Raw genomic sequence first — 26,236 nt, 5'->3', positions numbered from 1 at the left:
ACATGAATCGAGGCTGAAAAATGTGGCTAAACTGAGGTTAAAAACAGATCTGTGAGAGGGGAAAAAAAAACAGTGCTGTGGATGAGCAGAGGGAAGAGAGTCTAAGTACTGGTATAATTATTAGGACCCATGGATTAAAGTATAAAATAGTGATATCTTTAGTCTTTTCATAAACACTATTTGCTCTCTGAATCTTAAGTTTTGTTTTTACATGTAGTTTTTCATTTGTAGTTCATTGCAAGAGATATTCTTAATACCCACATGACAATTATATTATTTCTTATATTGTATTTAGAGTTAAAATGAAATTGCCTGGAAAATAATGGCCTTATTTCATTGGGTTTCTGTCTCCAGAACCTTGGAGGCTCCTATACTTTGGGTAGAATAGCTTTGAAAGATGTATTGAGTCAGGGGACTCTTCATTGACTTAGAGGAGTATCAGTGAGCATGGCTTGTTGCATAAATGGAACTGGCTTTCTGAATGTGTTAGCATGAATCTACCTTGGAACATACCCAGGGGATTTCGAGCAACAGAAAACACCCAGGTGTCCTACATTAATAGAATTTTCCATCTGAAAGACCCATTAAAATTTATCTAAAGTTACCTTTTCAGTTTAAAAACACTGAGGCCTAGAGATGTTAGATGAGTCTTATCATAATTTGGAAAGAGCTTTGGAGGTAGTATACCTGAATGCATGTTGCTGTTGTGATCTTTGATGGATTTTAAATGATGTATCTGCTGTTTATAATTTTGCCAGCTATTAGTAAGAGACACTTAAAAAATGACAGATAATTTAAAATGACATGAGCAGCTTTTTAAAAATATTTTCAGTCATTTAATTAGGATTATTTGCTTCAAACTTCATCTCTTTTTTTTTTTTTTTGCTGTAGGCCTTTAATTCACAATTAGTGGTGGTAAACATGATGCTTAATGGCAAATGAATTAGGATTATTATTAAAAACAATTAATAATAACACTGTTATTATTCACAGAAAAGAAATAGGTGAAAAGAAACAAACTTGGTCACTTAATTTCAGGAAAATTCATCTTATAAGCAGACGACTGTTTCATCGTAGCTCCTTTGTTAGTCAGCTTTGCATGACTGTGACAGAACACCCAGGATAATCAACTTATAAGGAGGAAAGTTTCATTCTGGCTTAGGTTTCAGTTGATGGTTAATTCACTTGTTGCTGTTGGAGCTGTGGCAGAACATCATGGCAGGGAGCATTTGGCAAAGGAATTTGTTTATCTTGTGGAAGTTCAGAAGCTGAGAGAGAAGGGGCTTGGGTCATAATTCACCTTAAGGGCGTGTGCCCAGTGACCATACTCCCACTAAGTTCCACCTTTTTTTTTTGGTACCAGGGATTGAACTCGGGGGTACTGGACCATTGAGCCACATCTCTTATTTTGTAATTTATTTAGAGACATGTTCTCACTAGTTGCTTAGTGCTTCACTTTTGCTGAGGCTGGCTTTGAAATTGTGATCCTTCTGCCTCAGCCTTCTTAGTTGTTGGGATTACAGGCATGCACCACTAGGCCCTGCAAGTTCTACCTCTTGAAAGTTCCCCTGTCCCCCAGTAGCACCACAGACTGACAACAAGCTTTTAACAGATGGGCCTTACAGGACACTTACCCAGAACAAAGCAGCCCCAATTTTTTAATCGTAAAATCAGAACTATATTAGTATACTACTAGTGGTTATTAGCATGGTTGTTTTATGTTTTGTGATACTAAGGATAGAACCCAGGGGTTCTCCATCACTGAGCTACATCCCTATCACTTTGAAAAAAACTTTTCAAGATTTTGAGACAGGATCTCACTGAAGCTTATTTATTAAGCTTATTAGTTCAAGTTAATTTGGAATCCTGCCTCAGCCTCCTGAGTCACTGGGATCACAGACACCCAGTCATATAGTGTGTTTGCATGATGTGTTGGTCTAGAATGTGAATATTGTGACTTTCACTCATTATTTTCATCATAATTTGTAAGAGAAATATTAGATTTTTTTTTCATTTTTCAATTTTCAGTGCTGCATAAAAATACTATAATGGTGTATACATATATAATAATTTTAATTTACCATTGGAGGTTATTGTGGTCAACCCAAACACAAAAGCATGTGGTAAGTTCATACTCAGTACTATTAGGTCATATTTTACAATAAATGTAAATTTCTTATTGCAGGTACATGTTGGGACTTGCAGCAATTCCAGCAGTTATACAGTTCTTTGGTTTTCTCTTTTTGCCGGAAAGTCCTCGATGGCTTATTCAGAAAGGACAGACTCAGAAGGCTCGTAGAATTTTATCTCAGATGCGTGGTAACCAGACCATTGATGAGGAATATGATAGTATCAGAAACAGCATTGAAGAAGAGGAAAAGGAGGTTGGTTCAGGTATGTGGATTTCATACTTAGGGAAATTTAATATTATATTGTGGTTTTATTTTTAAATTATATTCCTTTAGTATTGTTTAATATAGCTAAGTTATATAATGATTTTATAGATATAACCAAGCCAAAGTAAATATATTTTCATTTAAAAAGTATTATAATAATTTTGAAGAAACAAAGATTGCTACTGTCCTCACATAATCACTATTTTCTTTCTCTTTTTTTTAATATTTTCATATTTTTGTAAATTAGATATACTTGATGTAGCTGTGATTTTGTATGTTTGTATCTTCTGAATGTCTATGTATATGTCACTTAGATGTATAAATACATGCATTCATTATTGACCTTTCATATTAATTTAAAAAAATCATAGTGTAAAGTATTTTCAGAATAAGTAACCTCAGTTAAAACATTAAATGCCTTGTTAACATGTATCACATGAATTTCCATACCAAATTTTTTAATACCATTTTTTAATTAAGAATATGAGCACCTTTTTGTATTAGCTTTGAAATAATTGTGTTTGTTTTATCAAAATGTTTAATTAGGTATCTGATCCAAAATTTTGTCAAAAAAAAAACAAAATTGGCTCTAGTTAACTTATGTTGATGTATTTACTTCCAGAGAATATATTATACAGAGACATATAAAAAATATTCTCAGGCAGGATCTATAATCTTGACAGTCTGATTTGGATAAGCAATTTGTGGATGTAAACAATGTGTGAAAATAGGCATTTCAAATGCATTTTTTTAAACAAGAACAGCGAACCTGCCTGGTTCACATTTCCCAAGTTTGTATTTCTTTTACTTTTATTTTGCTTTTTGCTATACTCAGAATAGACTCAGGGCTTCATGCATCCTAGGCATTTGTTCTACCACTGAGCTGTATCCTCAGCTCTTTTTGAGACAGAGTCTTGTTAAGTTTCCCAGACTGTCCTGGAACTTGGAATCCTCCCGCCTCAGCTTCCCCATAGCTGGGATTACAGACCTGTACAATTGCCAAATTGGTATTTGAAAAATCTTGACCTTCCTTTTGTCTTTACAGAATTGATAGTTCTAGTTTATAGTTGTGTTGTTTTACATACCTGAGAAAATGTTACACACACACTTTTATTAATACATGCCACAAATAGGTTTTAGAAGGTCTGTTTGCTCACTTGCTCCTATTTTTGATGGAACTGAATATCATTATTTTCCTGAATCAATAGAATGCACACCGTGGAAACAGGTCACCCACATGGGACTTGATATAACTTTGTGTATATGCAGCATAGTAGACTGGTGCTATTACCTTCTTTCCCAGACTACACCTAACTAATTGTGAGGGTCATTTTTATATACTGTAAGCACCTAATTTGTGCCTGGCAATGTTAGCATTTCCAGAGTAATACATCAGTGTAAAGATAACTTTTTTTTTTAATAAAATAATTTTCTGAGTTCAACATTGGGTTAATTTTTTGAAAATTAAATTTAAATTATGTTGAATTTAAAAATATCTATTTAAAGGACAAATAACTTCTTTCATGCTCCTATCTGAATAGTTTCTGTTGTTATCAGTACAGCTGAATATATGCTAATATTGTGTGAGTGGAAAAAAAGTTCAGATTATTAGGATAATCATATTAAATTATTTTTGGATTTTAGTTATATAATAAGTAAGACAATTTAATTTAAAAAGAGGCAAGGATACCACTGATTTTTAGTACAAAGCATTAAATGTATAATTTCATTTTGAGCTTAAAAATATGTCTGGTTTACTGGTCTAGCCAAGTGGTTGTTGACAGTACACACTAGTTTTAACAGAAATTAATTAATAAACTAATTAATTAATTAATGATCATCAGCATTGTAATATTCAGGAGCAAGACTCTGTGTCTCTGCAATTCATAAACGGAGACTATCACAGAGACAGATTAACAAACCAGCTAGGTCTTTCTTGGTCCTCCCCCCATTTGTATTAAGACTAGTAGGGTTGGTGGACAAACACACACGAAGAAACAGCTAACTGCAAAGTAGTAAAAATGTCCTGGCCTAGAGAAGATGAGTCAACCCTTTTGTAGGAAGATTAGAGAATGGCCTGTTATGTCTGTTTATCCTGAGGAGGTGAATTTTGAGCCACACCTCTAAGTTTAGGAGCTGTGATCAGTGTTGTATAACTGTCTGGGGAGAAGAGCCTTTACCTAGATAATCACAAAATAACCTGGTAATCCAGGAGGTTAGAAAGACATAAGGCATCTGTTGTTTTTTTTTAAAAAAGAAGGAGAAATGTTCTATCTGACAAGGCGGCTTAGTTCCTTGTTACCTGTGAGCTTCTTAATGAATAGGTTTGATTCCTGATGAGGGAACCATGACTTGTCTATTTCCCAGTGAATTTGTTACGGTTTTGGTATTTGCTTATGTGATCCTTTTGTTTTCACACTTTTTTTTTTTTTTTTTTGGTGGTGGTTTGAGTTTGAGGAAAGTAGACATAGCTACTGAAGTATGGATTCACTACATTAATCCCTGTTTTGGATGTGTGAGATGTCAGTGCACGTAGCACTTACTCCTCTGTGCAAGAAGCCATCCTTTCTGTCCTGAGTACCATAGTTGCTCTGGTTGTGTAAGCGGCCAAGGTGAGGCTTCCAGGCCAAGCTGTGCAGCAGGATTGGGTCCATGGCATGGAATTCCACCTCCTCTGTGTCAGGTCCTCAGCAAGGCACCCAGGGTCTTGGTGGTTTCTCTGGAAATGCTAACATTGCCAGACACAAATTGGTCTTGGCCCTCCTCAGTTTGCAAAACAACAACAAAAAAGGCATTTTATGGGAATGGAAACAAACATTTGGTTTTCACATGTGCTCAACACTGTTTATACCTCCTGTAGGAATAATAAAGGAAGACTAGAGGAAACAACAGCTTGCTTTGGAAAGCTCCCTGGAGTGGGAAACAAGGGGAGTGGAGAGACTGGTTTTGGCTCCACCTCAGACTTGTAGTACTAGAAGAGTCTGGGAGAGGCACTGAGTCTCAGCTTCTTTTGGGGTTTGTAAGAAAGACAGCTAGATTATAAGAGTTCCAAGCTCTCTTGTTGTTGTTTTTTGTTTTTATTTTTCCTTTAGCGTTTTAAAATGAGTGATAAATGTCTCCTCTTCATTTCAAATGCGGTTATTGAGTTGCATTCAGTAGAGGTGGGAAATGGCCATAAATAAGTCGGATGAGATTTTGTTCTTTCATTTTGGGACACATGTTAAACAAATTAGTAAATAATTACCAGAAAACTAAAAAAATATGAAATTGTTTAAAGGAAATAAACAGTGTGCTTACACACTCAGAGAGGAACTGAAGAAGGGCTGTTTTTGATGGGGTGGTTAGGACAGGCCTCCAAAGAGGTGGATTTGAAGTATGGGACAGAAGCAGCAGTATCGAGAACTGGAGGGAAGAGTGTTCTGGGTATGGGGAGCAGTAGTGTAAAATTATATGTGTCATTAAGTGTATCAGATTAGTTTTCTGGGTCTGTTACCTTAGTAGCTATAAAATGTACCAGATTTGGGGGACATTTTGATAAGGTCTTACTATACATCTTTATTTATCAAAGGTTGGTAAGCCTAAATGCTAAATTAGTAGAGAGACCTTTACTACTTTTAGAATCAAAAGAAAACTTAAATACAAAATATTATGAATACGATTCCTATTGTACAGCCCTCATATTTTGTTTTCCTAGTGTATTTCAATGGCATAGATGTGTAATAGAATCATGACTTGTATATAAGAGATAAAAAACCTGAGAGAGACCTAGATAATTGATTAAGTCAATGATTGGAAGACCTTTCCACTTAGCTTCAACGATTGGGGGGAGAGAGAGGTACATAACACCACACAGCAAGGAGGCAGCTGCGGTAAGCTCAAATTTTACTTGATTTTTTTATGCTTTATCTTAGAAATTAACAAAAATTTGAATACTGTTCCGTAGAACAAGAATAGAAATGCTAAAAATGCATTTCCTAAAAAATCTCAATATTTCCTAAATGTTTAATGAAAGATATTTTCCTAAATATGCTTATTCAATAATTATTTCCTGAATATATACATCTCTGTTTCACACTTGACTCTTAAGTCCCAAGTTTTAATTCCATGAATAATTCAATGAAATTGGCACAGGTACATTAAAATAGGTTGGAAATCATAAGCTAGAGCTTACATGTTTTTTATGTATATTTTCAGAGACACACATATGGATACATAAGTTTTCAAACACTTATTATTCATTAATGTTCTCAAAAGAATAGAACTCTGAAAACACTTATTTCAAAAGTTACCAACAGTGATATATTTCTTGCTCAATTTAAGTTTTCATAGGTGTCCCACATTTGGGATAATGAGACTTAATGGATTAATCAGTTCTTCTCTTAGGTAAATCCATTCAGCAAGTTATTAAAAGTAGGGTGTGCCCATATCATGAGAGATGAGTGGGTATGTTTTAAGGATAAGAAGGTCAAAGAGTATTTGTCAGGAGCTTTAAGTTGAAACAGTTGATAATTGTTTCCCAGTTAATAAAATCAATCATCAAAAGGAAATCTTCCAAAGACATTTTAGGGAGAAATTTAGAAATGAGAGTTGTGTGTTTGTATGCTTTGTACCATCTTGCTTAATAGTGCTTAGTTGACTTCTTCAATTTCATGTCCTGTTTCAGAGAATAAGAAGTGTATTTCTGGAATGAGAGATAAGTAACACCAAGGCGGCTGCTCCCATGCTGTGGTAGCACCAGTTCCTGAGTCCTGTGCAGTGACCCCTCAGGCAGCGCTTAGAGAAGTTCCCCAATGAGGCACCGTCTCTATTACCCCATTCTCCACTCTGGGCCATGGTAGTAAAGCAGTATCCTGTGACCAGGAAAGCTTTTCCTCTGCATGTGCAACTGGTGATATGCCCAACCCCTCAACCCCAAGGCAAGAGAAGGAATGACTAGAAAGAAAGGGGTTGTCTGGATAGCTTCAGTGCAATAGCAGATGGAAGGAGGGAGCAAGTCAAGACAGACTTCCATTGCATTCCTGGGGGCAGGAGAGAATGGCCTTTTGCAAACCTGTCTGTTTCAGGTTCCTTGGGTTCAACCCAAGGAACTTAAAATGTTTATGAGCTTTTTATCCCATGTGGGGGAGTGGGAGTGTGTGTGTGTGTGTGTGTGTGTGTGTGTGTGTGTACATACATATACACACATATATATATATATTTGATATTATGTAGATCACAGATATTAAAAAAATAGAGGTACTGAATAGAATACAAGCCAGAGAATTGACTTTTCTCTTTAGTCACTAAAATTGTGTAGTTATGTATGTGTGTGTGTGTGTGTTTGTATGTATTTAAAATTAATTTGCAGTGCCGCATATTGGACCCAGGGCCTCAGGCATGCTAGGCCATTGCTCTACTGTTGAGCTATACTTGTAGTCCTAAAATTTTAGTATTTAGGCATGAGAAGTAGAACACAGAGGTACTATCTGTTTCAGATTATAATTAGATCCAGGTCTACCTGTTGCTTAGTCTCATTGCAGGGCATTCTGATTGCCCATCTGTTGTATAATTTATGCAAAAAAGCATTCAAGCCAACAAGATCTGAATTGTTTAATTTTGTCTGCTAATGAACTCTGTAACCTGGTTGAATGTTGGCTCTGTTTTTTTTTTTTTTTTAAGTGTTTTCTTTTGTTGTTGTTGTTAATGAACCTTTATTTATATGTGGTGCTGAGAATCTAACCCAGTGCCTCACACATGTTAGGCAAGCGCTCTACCACCGAGCCCCAGCCCCAGCCCTGTGTTTTGCTTTTGATGGGGAGTTTAATCTCTAGTCTGGAAAGGAAGAGTGAGGGAGGGAGGGGAATTTATTCAAGTTATTCAAGTTCCTCCCCTGAGCTCATTTTAAAACATGATTTGATTCACCTCCAGGCCTTGGGAGTCAGGCTTACCGTGTAAGTGAAAGGGATGGCTGCATCTCTCCTTTTGTTTCCCTCTAGTAATTTTGCAATTAGGTCACCAAATCTTCTCTCCTCATAAGTCATTTTCTTTTCTGGTGAATTGATACAGTATGTGGCCCATTTCAGGAAATCATGTTCTTCAGAGAGGTCACAGAGGGTAAATATGTATCATATTTTGATGGAAGTTCTTCTGTAGTTTCTTTAAAAACCAAATTCCAGAATAATGACATTGTAGTTGAACACTTATTGAAGTTGACTTCTGATGCCTTTAGAGGAAATTAATCCTTTCCCTCAGTATTTTAAGTTGGTTGCTTGTATTTTCTTCATGTGATAGTAGAGTGTCATCTGACCAAAACCAATGCATGTTTGTCATTTCCTGGGTCAACTTGAAGAAGATATTGACAATGTTTCTTAGCAAGATGATTCATAATTTAGTGAATTTTGGCAAAGAAAACATTTCTCTTGTCACTATTCTAGAGGTTGTTGGAAAATCCTAAAAAGTTTCAGAGTGACACTGTTATACATATCTAACAGATATTAAGACACTTTTTAATTCTCTATCCTTTTATTAATAATGGTAAGCTGAAGGACAATGTACAACTCTATTCAGGTTGTAGTAAATCTTATTTTCTTAGCCATGATTCCTTATTTTAAAACTATTTCATTCAATATGACTTTAAATATAGTTTGCCATTGAGTTTCTAAACCCCAGAGGGCTTTTTAAAATCTTAAGCAGAATTGGAGCAGTTCTTGAATTTTATATTAAAATTTCATTGACTCTCTTGTTATGGGGGATGAAGAACAGCAGAGAGATTTTCCACTTGGCATACTCAGGAGAGAAGGAAACATTTTTCAAATTACTTGTAGGCTTTTAAGCCATTCTTCTTGATTTCTATTGAAAGTCCAGATTGTCTTAGTAAGTAGATAGATAATACTTCAAGCCTCTCTATTTCTGTTTTCTTGCTGAATTGTACTTAAATCCATATCTCATTAAAAAAAAAAACAACTTTGTGTCAAAGATTTCTTTTTCTCCAACTCTTCATGAGGTTCATACTATTTTTTTAATGCTCTGTATTTAATACAATCAAATTGGAGAGAAAATATCCAAAAGGTAGGCTTTTCACAGAAAAAAATGTGATTCCTGGAAAGCTACTCCAGGGTGGTTCATTGCCCACTTAATATTAAAGCCATCATTTAGTACAGGTAGTAGTCTGCTTTGTAGATAAAACCATGGTCTGGAGAGTCTTTTCCTCCTCTAGGAAAGAAAAATTACTTTGCCCTTTAAAGGTTAACTAGTCTTTGAAGAAGGTTAAAGGAATATCCTGAAGATAACTAATTTTTTTTTCTTTAGTGCTGAGACATTTAGTGGTGACAGGACAATCTCATTGATGGGCTCTAAAATAAGAATGTTAGCAGCCATGTCATGTACAATCTGAAAAAAACTTGCCTGTTCTCAAATGTTTCTCAAAAATCAAATGAATCACTCATATTCCCCCCTCCCCTCACATTTTAAATTGGATTTGTGTTTGGGAGACAGAGTGGTTCAATGCCATTAATTCTCCCTGTTACCACTCTCTGTCCTGTCTACCCACCAGGCTGTGTTTTCCATCAGTGTCTTACTGAGAACCTGACCTAGATGCACATTTCAATTAGCTTGCTTGTTAGCACCTATGTTCCTTGCAGTGTTGTAGCCATCAATAAGGAGGTGTGTACTCACCAGGGTAAGGGGAAAACTACTGGGTCTTGGAAGCTAGAACTATAATCGGTTGCTGGATTGGTGCCTCCCAGTTTCAGTTTAGCTTTTTTTTCTCTGAAATTTTCAAAGTACTTCCTTGAAAATGATTCCCACTGGACTTCTTGTAGAATTGAATTCACTTTCAGAATTACTTTTTTAGAGAATTGAACCCAATAATGGTTCTCTCCTAAAAGGACCTCAGAGATTTTTTTTTTATTCATAATGGAATAATGACTAATACGAACAATTACTATTTACTGAATACCTATTTCTGTAAATGTTACAATACACATCTTCTAATTTCTACAAATAAAACTATAAAATCTAGATGTTGTGCACCATATTCTACTGAGAAAGCAGAGGGCTGAGCAGGACAGAGAACTGGAAAGGGGAAGGGTGGGTTCTGAGCCCCACTCACTGTCTCTGGAGGAGGCTTTCCTCCTCCTCCTCCTCCTCCTCCTCCTAGGCCAGCCCTGCTTCTCTTGCCAGATTGTACTGTGTAGTTTGATTAGAAATACTAGAGGGGAAAGAAAGAAAGAAGGTAGAGAGACTTGGAGTCCTGTCTAAAAGGAACGAATGCAGACAACTATAGAAAACAAAACAGTTGCCTTCAAAGTGAGTTGACAAAACAGTTCAGTCTAGTTTCTTATATCGTGCGGGTATATTTCCCATCAGCTTCTTCTGTCATTGTGTGGGTTAGGTCTCTGGCACTCATCCTCTCAACCTTGGTGCCAGTGCCTTCCACTGACATCCTTTCTTCTGTAATCTTCCCTCTGCATCTAATTTCCCCATGGCCTCCGGAGTTTCCATCCCACTACACAGACAGGATAATGTTCCCTCCTTTTCAGAAACACATGCCTTGACTTCTTGAACTTCTTTTACAATCTGGTTTTGAGTTTCCAGGTTTATTTCCCTGTGGCTGAGATTCCATCACCAAACCAAGACAGAAAGGAACAAGCACCCTGCACTGCCTGAGTCAGCCTGACTCCTGAAGGGGAGGAAGGAACAGGGGTTGAGTCTGAGAGGTGGGATGCATGAAGTCAGGCGTACCACCAGATAGTTCAAAGTTCCCAAGCTTCGCTATTTAGTCTAGTGAACTATGCCAAGAAAATGTGATTATTGTCATTATTGTAATTCACACGAAGAGTTACATTAAATTTGAGAAATAATAGCATATTAGTAGTTTCCTCTGCTAAGATGGACTTTTGAGCCTATTCTCCATTAGCAAATTTAACACAATTCATGGTGCGGTTTACTTTTACAATCTTTTTTTTAAAATTTTTTTTAAAGGCTGAAATAATGCTTAAGTGTTTTTTCCTCTTTCTCCAGCAGATGCTATCATTATTTTCATTGTAATGCCCAAGAGTAGAAAATCTACAGATTGGGAAAAATCATGTTTCACCTGAAAAAACAACTAATGAGAAGAAAGTAGTAGTGATGTTTCAATTATTATACTTTTAATACAATAGGTTTGGAGCTGTTTTCTTTATTGGCATAAGAAGGTATTATTATTATTTTTTTTAAAAGAGAGAGAGAGAATTTTTTAATATTTATTTTTTAGTTCTCGGCGGACACAACATCTTTGTTGGTATGTGGTGCTGAGGATTGAACCCAGGCCGGACGCATGCCAGGTGAGCACGCTACCACTTGAGCCACATCCCCAGCCCCTTATTTTTGATGCTTTATTCTAGGACTCAGCAAACTTTTTTCTTCTGTGACTTTTTTAAGTGCCACCATGCAGATACGTGGCCTGTGGCCATATGGTCTCTGTTACAGCTACTCATCTCTGTTAGTGTAGCATAATAGTAGACATAGACAGCATATAAAAGGATGAATGTGGCTCCTTCCAATAAAACACAAAATTTATTTTGTACCTGTTGTAAAAACAAACTGACAGAATTGGCCTTATGGGCTATAGTTTGCTGGTCCTTCTTTTGATCAGTCTTTAAATATGTCTATCAGTTTCCACAGTTTTTACTTTTAGGCCTCTTTTGGGGAAGCTCCTGACCTCTTTTTTAAAAATATGTGCATTGAGGCCTCTTGAGTATGAAGTTTAATTTGGGTATACCTCCTTTGTGCAGGTGTGTGTCTGTGTGTAAGTGTGCACTGGTGTGTGGCCACAGAAGAACCTGTAAGGTAGTGTTGCAGGGAAGCCTCTGGGTAATTGAAGCAGTTGGTGTTTGAGACTGCTCCTTAGGGGGCACTGCTTTCTTAAAGACTGGGACATGGTCATTTTTGCATTCTAGCAGGTCTACCCCACACCCAGTGTGTGTCACACTTGATGCTGTGGGGCACCAAGAGAGGCAAGGGTCTGAGGCATCGCTGGGTCTCATCATCTGATGCTGTGGCAGGCTGACCTGACAAAACATCTTGATCCCCTTGTTCATGCATAAACAGAAATCTTAGCTCCCTCTCCTGGGATCACAGTCAAAGCAAGATGTTGCACTTCTTGAAGGACACAATGCAGTGGGCAAATAATGAGCATTTTCTTCATCCTGTTGGAAAGAGGTTCATTAATGAGGAACTTCTCAAAGAACAGGGAAAAACAGGGGAGATTTATAGAGCCTGTGAACAGTGAAGTCATTAGGAAAGGTGGAAGTGAGTCCTGTCTGGGTATGTGAGAGGGCAGGATGCCTTTCTTCTCTCTAGTCCCAGAGCACTTTCATGGTATATCTCTGTGGCAGTTAGCATTAGATGTTCATGCCCACTGCCTCCACAGTGACTTAGCCTTACTTACCTTTGTATGCCCACCACGAAGTACTTCCACTGCTCTGTATTAATAATATACTTTATAAATGTTTCTCTGACTCTCTACACCTATGGATGAGTGCCAATTTTTGACCCCTGAGGTTTGGGGAAAGGCATAAGATTGCTTTCTCCTGAAGCCCATGTTGCTGTGGCAGTTCACAGAAATTACTTATTAGATGAACAGGGGCAGAGGAGTAAGTTTCAAGCTCATTGTGGAATTTTACTAAAAACTGGCGTTTATTTATTTATTTATTAACCTAAGATTGAACCCAGGGGCACTTAACCACTTACCCACATCCCCAGGCCCCCCCCCCATTTTTTTTTTTTAATTTTATTTAGAGATAGGGTCTCAATGGGTTGCTTAGGGCCTCACTAAGTTTCTGAGGTTGGCTTTGAACTCTTGATCCCCCCTCCTTCAGCTTCCCAACATGCTGGGATTACAGGCATGTGCCACCATGCCCTGCCCAAACTTGCACTTATTGTAAGCATTAGGAATTATTAATATTTTCTTTTAAATTGTTGACATGTTGGGCCCAATTAAAAAACTTATTTTTGAGGTCAAATATTTATAAATACTCTGGAATTTCAAAAATAAGCATTATATAGTCCCATATGATTCATTATTTGTTAGAAATCATTTAAAAGTTATATTAATGTTTAAATTTTGGAAATACCACTTAAAAGTTAATGACTTAGGCTTTCATTTATAATTTTGGACATACATTGTATGTCAGACTAAGGCCTTAATAGAAGAAATACATATTTCTAAATGTGTGAAAACTTGACCTCTGTATTTCCACTAGCTTGGACCACAGTGGCCTTAGCACTCTTAACACAGATGGTCATTTTGACTATGGAATTATAGTTAGAATTTTAGAGGAGGAATTTGGTGTTTGTTTTGTCCTGCTGGTGTCTTTAGCTGGCTTATATTGAGATGGACCCACTTCAGGAAGTAATTGGAAACTTATATTCCTCTGAAATGTTCTGTGGAGAATATTTTGTTGTAATTTTGATTTTTGGAACAGCTTATCAGGGTTTCTGTTCACTTCACTAGAATCACTGATGCACATTTGGCATCTTTCTTTCAAGAATTCTGTAGATTTTTTCTGTCTTAGGCTTGCTGGTCCTGCTGAACATTCATACAACTTTCTTGAGTAGTGTTGTTGTTTTTTTTTGAACAGTATATTTTAGAATTATATAAATTCTGAAACTCCTTATGAAATAGAATTAGCTGCTTATCCATGCAGGGGACACTTCAGGGTAATATTATTTGAAGTCTTTTTGTTCTTAAAGAACAAAGTTTGAAAAACAATTAGATACTTTTGTAGCTTTATCCATTAGCATTTTGTTTGGTAATTAATAAAACAGAATGATGATTCTTTTACCATTTACCATGTGCCATGCATTCTGTCTAGCATTTTATGTGATGTTTTATCTTTTAATTCTGTAATAACCCTATTTGAAATAATTGTTAATATTTTACTATTTTATAAGATAAGAAAAAAATTAGGCACAGAAAACCTCAAATAAATTGCATAGTTTTCCTGGCTAATAAATAGCCATATTGAGAATTCAAACATGTTTGACTTCATATCATTACCATATATTTTAATAGATTTTCATATTTTTTGCACAATAATGAAGTAGTGGTAAATTTTGCACAAACTTGTTGAATATTCTAAAACCACCAAATTGTATACTTTTAAATAGCGAAATGTATAGTATATGAATTATATCTAATAAAAAGAAAGTGATCTCCTTCAGCTAAATGGTTGCACTTAGGGATTAAGGGAAAGTAGTTAGATGTTATATTTACCTAGTTATTCTACTCAGGACAGATTTCTTAGCTTTTAGAAAAGTCTAGATTAATTAGCTCTTATTAGGTATACAAAAGTGTGAGTAGAATAAGGATTTTTCCTTGTTATATGGACTCAGCTTTTCATTATTGAAGCAGAAATATTAACACATGCACTATTTGTGAAATAGAATCATGTTGATTTATCTTTGCTTTTTGTATACACTCTAGTGGTATCATTAAGTTTTTTACCTATATCTATGAAGCAATTTATTTTATTCAATTTGCTCAAAAGGAATTTTTCTAAAGAGATGAGACTTCAAAGTTGTGAATTAACGGGTTGAGTTTAACCATTTAATGCTGGATTTGAGGATTTTTTTCACATAAAAAAATTTCCTTTTTTTTCACATAAAAATATTTCCTTTTCTTAATTGACTCAGTAATGGTATATATTAATGATGTTCAGTGAGATGATTTGACACATACACATTTTGAAATGATCAGATCAGGGTAATTAGCATATCCATCAACATTTGTCAACATTTGTCAATTCTTTGTGTTGGAAACATTTAAATCCACTCTTTTAGCTAATGTAAAATAAATAGCTAATTGTTATTAACTATAGAAACCTACTGTGTGATAGGCAGCAAGAACTTAATCCTCTTATATATTATTTTTGTTCCTGGTAATCAACCCTTCTCTTTTCTCCTTTCCCCCTTCCTTTTCCAGAGTCTGGTAACCACTTTCCTACTGCTGTGGGATTAACTTTTTTTTAGGTTCCACTTATGATTGAGATGATGCAGTACTTCTTTTTCTGCACCTGGCTTATTTTACTTAATATAATTATATCCAGAATCATTCATGTTGTGGCATATCACAGGATTTCATTCTGTTTTATAGCTATGTAATATTCCATTATGCATATATATCACATTTTCTTTAGCTTATTCCTTTACTAAAAGACACTTGATTGATAATTCTGAAGATTGTGAATAGTACTGCAGTAAACATGAGTGAAGGTGTCTTTTTGACATACAGATTTTTTTCCTTTGGATATATTACCAGTAGCAGGTTCGCATGGTAGTTTTATCTTTACTTATTTTAGAAAGCTTCACACTGTTTTCCATAATGGCTGCCCTCAATTATATTTCCACCAACAGTGTATGAGAGTTCACATTTCCCCATACCCTTGCCAGCCTTTGTTATTTATTTTTTAAATACTTTTTGATGATAGCCTTTTTACTGTGAGAGGATATCACATTGTGGTTTTGGTTTGAATTTTTATTATGATTAGTGATATTGAGCATGTTTTTATGGGCTTGTTTGGCCAATTGTATGTTTTCTATTGAGAAAGAGCTATTCAAATTATTCCATTTTTTTAATTGGATTTTTTTTCGTGCTTAAATTGAATTACTTATATATTCTTTATCCCTTGTCAGAACTATAATTTTCAAATATTTTCTCCCATTCTATGTTTGTTTCCTCTTCTGTTTTTCCTTTACTGTACAGAAGAAAATTTTTCGGTTGATGCAGTCCTGTTTGTCAATTTTTTGCTTTCATTGCCTATGCTTTTGGGATCCTATAAACAAACAAATAAAAAACCCAAACCTTTATTCATACAAATGTCCTGAGATATTTCCCCTGTGTTTTCTTCCAGTAATTTCATACTTTTAGGTCTTGCATTGAAGACTTACTTAGATACATTTTCATTTGATTTCTTTGTACAAACTGAGATATAGGGATCCAGTTTTCTTCTGCTTATGAATATCCAGTTTTCCCAGCATCATTTATTGAAGAGCTTGTCCTCTATCTAATGTTTTTTTTGCACCATTGTCCAAAATCGTTGGCTATTATGCTTTAGATATTAGGTGTCCCCCAAAAGCTCATGTGTGAAACAATGCAAGAAACTTTACAGATGAAATGATTGGGTTAGGAGAGTTTTAACTTAGAGTATCATTCTCCTGATAAGAGATTAACTATAGACAGGTAGGGTAGGCCTGAAGGAGGTGGTTCATTGAGGTTGTGAACTTGAGGTATATAGTTTGATTTGGGGGTATATAGTTCCTTTTTGGTGCCATGTCCCCAATTTCTTTCTTCCGTCATGCACATCTGCCATGATATTTTGCCTCAGCCCCCAAGGAAGGGATTCAGTCATCTGTGGACCAAGACCTCTGAAACTGTGAGCTACAAGATAAACTTTTCCTCCTCTAATTGTTTTCAGGTCTTTTGGTCAAAGTAGCTGACTAAAACTGCTATAGATTTGTGGATTTATTTCTGGTTCTGCACTTAGTTTTATGGGTCTCTGTCTTTCTTTGTGCCAGTATTGACTATGTTACTATAGCTCCGCAGCGTGTTTTGAAGTTGAGTAGTACAATGCCTTGAGCATGTTGTTCCTTAAGCTCAGTATTACATTGCTTTGGCTATTCAGGGTCTTCTGTGTTCCATAGAAATTTTAGGAATTTGTTTTTTATGTCTGTGAAGAATGCTATTGGAATTTTGATTGGCATTGCATTGAATCCATAGATTGCTTTGGGAAGTATGGACATCTTAACAATATTAATTATTGCAATCCATGAACATGGGATGTCTTTCCATTTTTTTGGTATCTTCATTCATCAGTGTTTTATAGTTTTCATTGTTGATTGTTCATCTCCTTGGTTAAGTTTCTTCCTGGATTTTTTTGGGGGTAGGATCAGTTTTTGTGGCAATTGTAAATAGGATTGCTTTCTTCTTTATTGGTATATAGAAAAACAAACAACTGCACTAAATTTATTAGTTCTAACAGTTTTTTGGTGGTGTCTTTAGATTTTTTTCTAAATATAAAGTCAGGTTGTTTGCAAATGGGAGCCAGAAAAACCTCTTAGTCTGAGAATTATATTGAAGAAAGTTTCCTCTTTTGTGGGGACCAGTGAAGATTATTATTCTAGTATTTTTATGTGCTTTTTATAGTAGTACTAGTAATACTAGAAAAAGTACTAGTCTAGTGTTTTATTTACGTTTAGGTAAAAAGTTTACAGATGTTATTATACTAATAAGCCTTAGTTAATAAATTTTTTGATTACATGACATATTGCCCTGTTAAAGAATGTCTTATAATTTCACTACTTGTTTATACCAGAAGCAATATAGATAATTTGACTACAACATGTGCATTTATTTTAGTCTTGGAGAATTTATCTGTTACTTAATTCAGTTTTCTTAGAAAATCATTCTTCCCAAAACAATCATTTGCATGAAATTTTTGTTTACCTTAATGATCTCTGAGATAAAAACCGGGCAGATCTAATATAGTATTATAATGTTGATCTTATTTTGTGTATGAAAGTGATGATTTACGAATATCATAAACTAGGATGTGTAACACATGATTTTAAATGGGATCTTCTTATGGATTTCTTAAGTGAATTTTATCTCCATTTGGAGTTTTGGTGTACTAGTTTTCTGCAAGTTTGTGTCTTCCACTTTTATAATAGGGATCAGTAGTTTCCCTATTTAAGCAAATTAGTACTTGCTAGAGATCGGCACAGATGTTAAAGTTTTGTACTTTGCACTTAATCAGTGTAATTGGCATAACAGACACACATCAGTTCTTTGGTGAGTTGTACTTATCTCTGGATTAGTCATACATATTTATCCATTATTTGACAGGCGTTCATTGAGGTTTAGCACTTGCATGTTATTGTATTAAATGAAGTGTGGTATAAAAAGTTATTTAAAAATAGGCTCCTGTCTCCAGAAGTTTTCATAATCTACTAGATAAGATCAGATACTTAAACAAGAAATCAGGAAGTTGATGTAAGATAATGTTTTGAGCATAAATACTTTCTAGATAGATATGAATATTCATATCTTTATCAGCTATATTTTCTCCTTTTGAAATTGTTTTTTTTCCTCCAATATAAGCCTTACCAGTTGCTTTCTGTGTAAAATAAGCTACTTTCCTTTCTTCATGATATTAAATTTCTTCAGCTGTAAAATCAGGTGCTGAAGATCTTCACACAGTGTGGGGAGTAGGTAGGGTAGTCTGTACAGGGCCTGCATAGGGCTTAGCAGAAGAGTTCATCCAAAGTGATATTCCTCATCCTTTGTTTTGTGCCTTGATTAACTGAGCCCCAGAGGAAAGTCTAAATGAAGTTATTTTCATTATATGAAATCTATAAATTCTTGAGTGGCTTTCCATTCTTGGTTTAAGATGGTGAGTTTTTACATGACATAGTGGATCAGCTTTACAGACAGGCAGATTTAAGTGTGTTGAAGGCCTGACGGAGATGCTGTGTGACTTTACATGAGATATACTTAACATCTAGAAACAGACACTGGCATTTTAATCCCAGCTGTCCAATTATAGGCAGTTTGTTTGACCTCCCTGTGCTTTAGTTTCCTCTTATAACATAAAGATATTTATAATATTTGTCTCAAAGAATTACTTTGAAGATTGAATGATTTAATGGGTAAAGGTTTGAAAACAGTGCCTGTCTCATCACGAGCTCTGTGAAAATATTCATTGTTGAGTGCCTACAGCTTCATAGATATTAGGAAGAGGTGGTAAACCAAGATTCCCTACTCTTAAAGAGCATAACCCATCCCTTTTCCACAGTTGTGTAAATTTTAGACCTCTGTCTTTGTGGAATAAAGTTCATTTTACTTGTTTCTTTTTTCATAATTTACTAAAACTACTTGATGATTTGGCGAATGGTTTTTTTAGAAGCTATCCTCAGCATCTGTGTTTTGATTGCACAGATCGATTTTTTTGTACATCACTGCTTATTTCCTTATCTCCTTGATCTGGAGTGTCACAGAAATATCTTTAAGGAGGATTTTTCTTTTCCGGTTTTTATTAGTGTATTATAATATACATATAATAATGTAATTTGTTGTTGCAAAATATTTGTATGTGCACACAACATTAACAATACTCCTTCCCCTTTGCCTCCCTTGCCCACTCCCTGTGATCCCCTTCCTCTGTTCTACTGGTCTCTAAAGGGAATTTTTCTCATCAACTCGTTTGAACTTAAACACTTGAAAGCACAGAATTAGAAGTGACATTTTCTGTCAAACATTCTCTAGCACAGACCTGTGACAGCAGTCCCCGACCATCTCAGAGGTGTTCTCTCTCTCTCTGACAGGTGAAGTGTGACTTCCTGTGGCACTTTCCATTCCAGAGGGGATGATAAAGCAGGAGTCCAAACACTTGCTGGGAAGTTGGTGATTTGTTCTTTTGAATATCACTGAACCAAAGAAATAATCAGCTACTTGTATTTGGGAAGTCACTGGATTAGACATAGTTACCATTTCCCTTTCAGAAGAATGTTGGAAAAGCAGAGCAGTGAAAGGTAGAAACAGGTGAATCTGGGTGACCTTAGCAGTTAACACCAAACCAATGATACTGAGAAGCTAGATTTTGAGTTTGTTGTGGACACACACACACACACACACACACACACACAGAATAGAAAAATAGAAATATTACATCTTTAAGCAACACATATTCTGACATTTTTATAATAAATGGTATATCTTCCTTGACCATTCTGGGAACAATGCTAATTTTTACACCTGGAGTTAAAGTAGTTGCCAACGGGCAAGAATAATATAGGGAACTAATTCATTGCCAAAGATAATTATTCAGAAAAGTGTATCTGTTTCCAAATGGCAAAAGAACATCATTAATATCATCTCCAGCATTCAAAGACAGGAGACAGATGCTACTAATAAAATATAATAAACTCCTCATGGTTGTTTCCAATAAACAAGTTATTTCATGCTTCTATAATTTGAACTGTCAATCTAATTTAGTAAGCTTCCATGGAAAAAACCTGATTTTTTAAAACTTGAGAAGTTTATTTATTATTATATACAACCTTTCATACGAAGTATTGGAAATTTTACTGAAAAAGTGATGAAAAATTAGAAACCTGAAATATTAAAATCTCTTGATTTAATGAAGTGATTCTCAGGTTAGTGGGAAGGGGGCCAGGAATCCCAGTTTATGGCGCTTAGTTGGCTAGTCACTAGCTGGCCTGACAGGGCTAGCTTTCTGGACATGTTGTCCCTGGAGGGCTCTGCCCTGGTTTAATGGTCTGCTCTCATGGTTTGAAATTACTAATTTTGGAGTGTTAGCATATGAATTCACTTAATATAAATTTTATATGACATGTGAGCCTTCAGAAATGAAGACCCAGGATAAGAAGTGGCAAAACTGTGTCTTTTTATGGAGAGTCATGCAAAAGTGTGATTGGAGGGCAAAAGGGTATGAGCTTCTGCTAATAAGGTGGAGGCAAATTAGCAAGACCGGTTGGCTCAGATTCTTCTTGACCTGTCTGTGTGACATTCCTTTCTTCCCAGTATAATATAAGACATTGTCACATGAAAGCCTTCAGCATAGGAGGGGTGTTGTAGAGGTACAAATGGCTTTCTTAGGTTTTATGGCCTGCTTCAGGAAGAACCCTGGGAGGAAATCAGAGAACTTCTTGCTCTTTCCGTACATTGCCATTGTATCATATTTTGGAGTAACATGTCCTGAACCCCATCAATAAAGGATTCTGGTTTATAATTTAGCAGTGCACACTAATGTTGCATCATCCCAGTGATAGACTATTAATATATGAAGCAATCTAAAAAATAGCATTAGTTGTTATAGCAATCAAGGTGTAGTAAAATAGTGCCATATATATATATATATATATATATATATATATATATATATATATATATATATATATATATATTTTTTTTTTTTTTTTACAACTAGAGCACATTTTCACTCTTTTTTTCCTTTTCTTTTAAATTTTAAAATTTGTTTTACTTATACATGACAGTAGAATGCATTTGTGCACTTTGATATATTATACATAGATGGGATATAATTTATCTTTTTTCTGAGTGTACATGTTTCAGAATCATATTGATCATGTAGTCACATATATACATACAGTAATAATGTCTGTTTCATTCTACTATCTTTCCTATCCTCACATCTTCTCTCCTCCCCTCCCCTCCCCCTCTTTTCCCTCCCCTCACTTCCCTCTACCTAATCTAAGGTAACACTATTCTTCCCTAATCACCCCACCCAACCACCTTATTGTAAATTAGCTTCCGCATATTAGAGAAAACATTCAGCCCTTGGTTTTTGTGGGATTGGCTTATTTCACTTAGAATGATATTCTCCAACTCCAATCATTTACTGGCAAATGCCATAATTTTACTCATTTTTAAAGCTGAGTAATATTTCATTGAGTATATATACCACATTTTCTTTATCTATTCATCTATTGAGGGACACCTAGGTTGGTTCCATAGTCTAGCTATTGTGAATTGAGCTGCTATAAACATTGATGTGGTTTCGCCCCTATAGTATGCTGATTTTAAGTTCTTTGGGTATAAACCAAGGAATGAGATAGCTGGGTCAAATGGTGGTTCCATTCCCATTTTTTTGAGGAATACTGCTTTCCAGAGTGGCTGTACCAATTTGCAGTTCCACCAGCAAAGTATGAGTGTACCTTTTTACCACATCCTCACCAACACTTATTGTTGCCTGTGTTCTTGATGATTGCCATTCTGACAGGAGTGAAATGAAATTTTAGAGTAGTTTTGATTTCCATTTCTCTAATTGCTAGAGATGTTGAACTCTTTTTCATATATTTGTTGATCAACTGTATTTCTTCTCTGAAGTATCTGTTCAGTTTCTTAGCCCATTTATTATTGTGTTATTTGTTTTTTTTTTGGTCTTAATTTTCTGAGTTCTTTATATATCCTAGAGATTAGTGCTTTATTGGAAGTACATATAGTAAAGATTTTTTCTCAATCTGTAAGTTCTCTCTTCACTTTATTAATTGTTTTCTTTGATGAAAAGAAGCTTTTTAAAAAGCATTATACAGAGTTAATGCAATAAAATCCCAATGACATTCTTTATAGAAATAGAAAAGGCAGTCATGAAATTCATTTGGAAAAATAAGAGACCCAGAATAGCTAAAGCAATCCTTAGCAAGAAAAGTGAAGCAGGAAGCATCACAATCCCAGACCCTAAACTATACTACAGAGCTAAAGTAACAAAAACGTTATGGTATTGGCACCAAAATAGATTTGTAGATAAATGGTATGGAATTGAAGACAGAGACAAATCCTCATAAATATGGTTATGTCATACTAGACAAAGGTGCCAAAAATATTCACTGGAGAAATAATAGACTATTCAAAAAATGATGCTGGCAAAACTGGAAATCCATATGTAGCAAAATGAAATTAAACCTCTATCTCTCACCCTGCACAAAATCAACTCAAAGTGGATCAAAGACTTAGGCACTAGAACAGAGACCATGTGCCTAACAGAAGAAAAAATAGGCCCAAATCTTCACCAGGTCAGTCTAGGATCTGACTTCCTTAATAAGACTCCTAAAGTGCAAGAAGTAAAATCAAGAATCAATAAATGGAATGGATTCAAATTAAAAAGCTTATTCTCAGCAAAGGAAACATTATCACTCTTATTGAAAGATGCTTTGATATTATCCCAAACTCCATGACTATAATTTACTTGGATTTTACTCATTTTTCTAAATTTTTGTGTCTGATGTGTGTTCTGTTGTGTATTGCTCTGTGTATGTGTGTTGGTTTTGGAGATGTTTTCTTTTTTTTTTTTTTTTTTGGTGTGAAATTATTTTCCACTTTTTTTGTGATTATAGGAAACAGTATGATGTATATTGATAGATTACCTCTCTGAATACTTTTTGTTAAGAAGAGGATGCAAATGTTTCCTTGGGCACATGGTGCACACTACCAAATTAATTTCTAGAAACAGTACTTTACACTTGCTAAACTGAATATGAGTGTCTAATTTGTTTCTCAATTTTCTGTATACAAATAACATTATTTTTGCATTGTTTACTGATTATTCCTTTTTTTTTTTCTCTGATCTTTGTAGGTCTGTTTCCTATAGCATCTTTACAGTAACACCACAATCTAATTTCTGCAAAGTTTTAGGATAGTCTTGCTATTTGGGAGGGCAAGTTGTCCCAGCTTTTTCTTCTTTATGAATGTTTTGAATATTATTCATTTTTTTTGTGGAGATGGTTTTAAAAATAGTACATAAATAAGTTCTGCTACTTCAGTTATTAATTTTATCAAATCTGTTCAATGTGCGCTCTTACAGTACTCATTAATATGAAATCGTTGCCAGTTTTCTTACATTGAAATCTGCATAATATAACAACATAAACTTATCTACAAAAAATAGGATATCATGTGTATGATTTCCATCTGTTATAGTAGAATCTTAATCCCAAACTCATACTTACAAAGGAACTACAGAGTAAGAATTCATTGGTCATCAGAAATGGCTACTTTGTCCAAGAGGCTTGGTTCTTTGGTTAGAAGGGAAGTAGGTGGTAAAAGTGAGTATAGGTGTGAAAAGTTTTCCCTGGTGGCAATTTTCTTGGTGAGTGAGGGTAAGCAGCCAATGCTTTTGAGCACAATGCGTTGTATTTCTGTTTCTAGTTTGCCCTGTGATAGGACTATCAGAATAAACTTAGTATTAAAATTCATGCATGAAAAACAGTGTTATTCCATAACTAAAATTTTAGGACTCTCTGTCTTGATTTCCTTTCTATCCTATCTTCCTATGTTGTGTTAATATGTGACTCAAGTCTTTTCTTCCCTCCCTCCCTCCTTCTTTTCTTCCTTCCTTCCTTTCTTTCTTCTATTTTTGGTGCTGGAATTGAACTTGGGGCCTCACACATACTAAGCAGGTGCACTACATCTGTGTAACAGCCCCATCCTTAAACTGTGATTTTTGTTTTTAATTATGAGCTTTCTCGGTAATGCAGGGCTGGAGATATAGTAAAATAGACAATTTTCATTTTAAAAACTTACTTGTTTTTTTCCTCCACATTTTAAATGTAGGAATTAGCTTTTTTATGGTAAAATGAGCTTTTGATTGCTTGTTAAGTTTTGTGGTTTGATGTGACTGTTCATTAACTTATTTATTTGGTCTTTGCTGATGAAGGGTGTATTGTGAATATAGCAGCTGAAACATCTTGGTGGAAATTAAACATTCAGTTATCTGAATGCTTCACCTATTTATGCTAGGCATCATGGTGGATACTGGACATTGTTTTTAGTTTGTTTCCAGGTGATTATAAATGGTACCAAACTCAGTCACTGTCAATCAACACTGCTTTTTATTTAACTGTATTTCTAATTTTGAACAAGTAGTCTGCATTTTTGTTTTGCCCATAGACTTACAAATTATGTGGACTGTTCTGGCTGTTTATAGTTTACTTATCTCAATTTCAGAGAATGCAATAAAGATCCTGATAGATCCAGAAATGTATAACCGAGGTCTCAATAACGGGAAGCATCCAATAAAGTTTACTAAAAGCTGAAAGCTCTTGGTTAGCCCTAACTCAGTGGTTTTCAACCAGGAGAGATTTTGCCCCCTAGTGGACATTAAGAAATCTCTAGAGACTTTTTTGATTTTCATAGGTCAGGAAATGTATTGTTGAAATCTTAGTGTTTAATCATAGAGATGCACAGAACAATCCCCACAACAAACATCTTTTTTGCCCTCAGAATGTCAACACTGGAAATGTTGATAAGCCCTGCCTAACTTATTACTACAAACTGAACTTTATAATTCAAAAACTGAAATTGAAAATGCTTCCAAATCCACAACTTTTTGTGGTACATGATGCCACAAGGGGAAAATTCCACACCTGACCTCATGTGGTGAGTCACAGTCAAGATGAAGGTGCACTAAAAGTATTGTATCATATTCTCTTAAGACTGGGTGTATAAAGTAAGTATGAAAGATAAATGAATTTCCTATATATATTGGGTTCCCTCTCCAGGATATTCCCCTGACACACACACACACACACACACACACACACACCCATATGTGTGTGTGTGTGTGTGTGTGTATAAATATATAATATATGTGTGTGTATATATATATAATATATGTGTGTGTGTATATATATATATATATATATATATATACACATACATATATATAAAAATTTCTCCAAAACTAAAAAAAAAAAAACAAAAAACAAACAAACAAAAAAAAACAACAAATGCTTGTGGTCTAAAACATTTCAAATAAGGGATAATGAGCCTGTTTTTGTGTATCTTATACTTGGTTCTGGTCCAGGGGGATTACTCAAATGTTTGTTGAGCCAGTGGGTGTATCCTGGATCTGAGGTGCTTGTATTCCTTTCCATATGCAGAGTGAAGAACAAACCTGGTGAGTAATAAGTACAATTTAACACTTGGTGCTGTCCTAAAGCATTCCTCATCTCACACTCACCCAGGTAACTGGTGGGCCCCAGACTCTTAAAACCTCGGAAACCGGTCACACTCACAGCTGGCTGATGACTCTGCGGGATGCTCTTGCACTTGTGCTGCAGCCTGTTGTTTACCAAGTCATTTGGGCTTGTTCCCAAATCTGTTTATGCCATTGGGCTGGTGGCTGAAATTATCAGTGTAGTCAATTTATAGCAGAAATTTAGAGAAAGAAAAATATACAAAATGGAGAGATGTCAGTGGAAACCTAAGTTGAATGCTTTGAAAAGATTCAATAAAGGTGTCACCAAAGAAAATTGCTCTCAAATTAACTGTGGTGATGACTTAA

The 26,236-nt window shown here is 35.2% G+C and overlaps 1 protein-coding gene across 1 annotated transcript in view; it reads left to right on the top strand.

Moving 5' to 3' along the window:
- Slc2a13 (solute carrier family 2 member 13) overlaps window positions 1-26,236 on the top strand; it is a 335,517-nt gene that overhangs the window by 66,485 nt on the left and 242,796 nt on the right. Inside the window, exon 3 of the mRNA XM_076852769.1 lies at window positions 2,186-2,394. Within this exon, the coding sequence (XP_076708884.1) occupies window positions 2,186-2,394 (209 nt within the window). The remainder of the gene's footprint in view (window positions 1-2,185; window positions 2,395-26,236) is intronic.

This window comes from Callospermophilus lateralis, chromosome 4 (assembly GCF_048772815.1).
Source record: "Callospermophilus lateralis isolate mCalLat2 chromosome 4, mCalLat2.hap1, whole genome shotgun sequence".
Taxonomy (NCBI): Eukaryota; Metazoa; Chordata; class Mammalia; order Rodentia; family Sciuridae; genus Callospermophilus; species Callospermophilus lateralis.
Note: the sequence above shows the minus strand (reverse complement) of the source record. Positions and strands in the feature narration are given on the sequence as shown.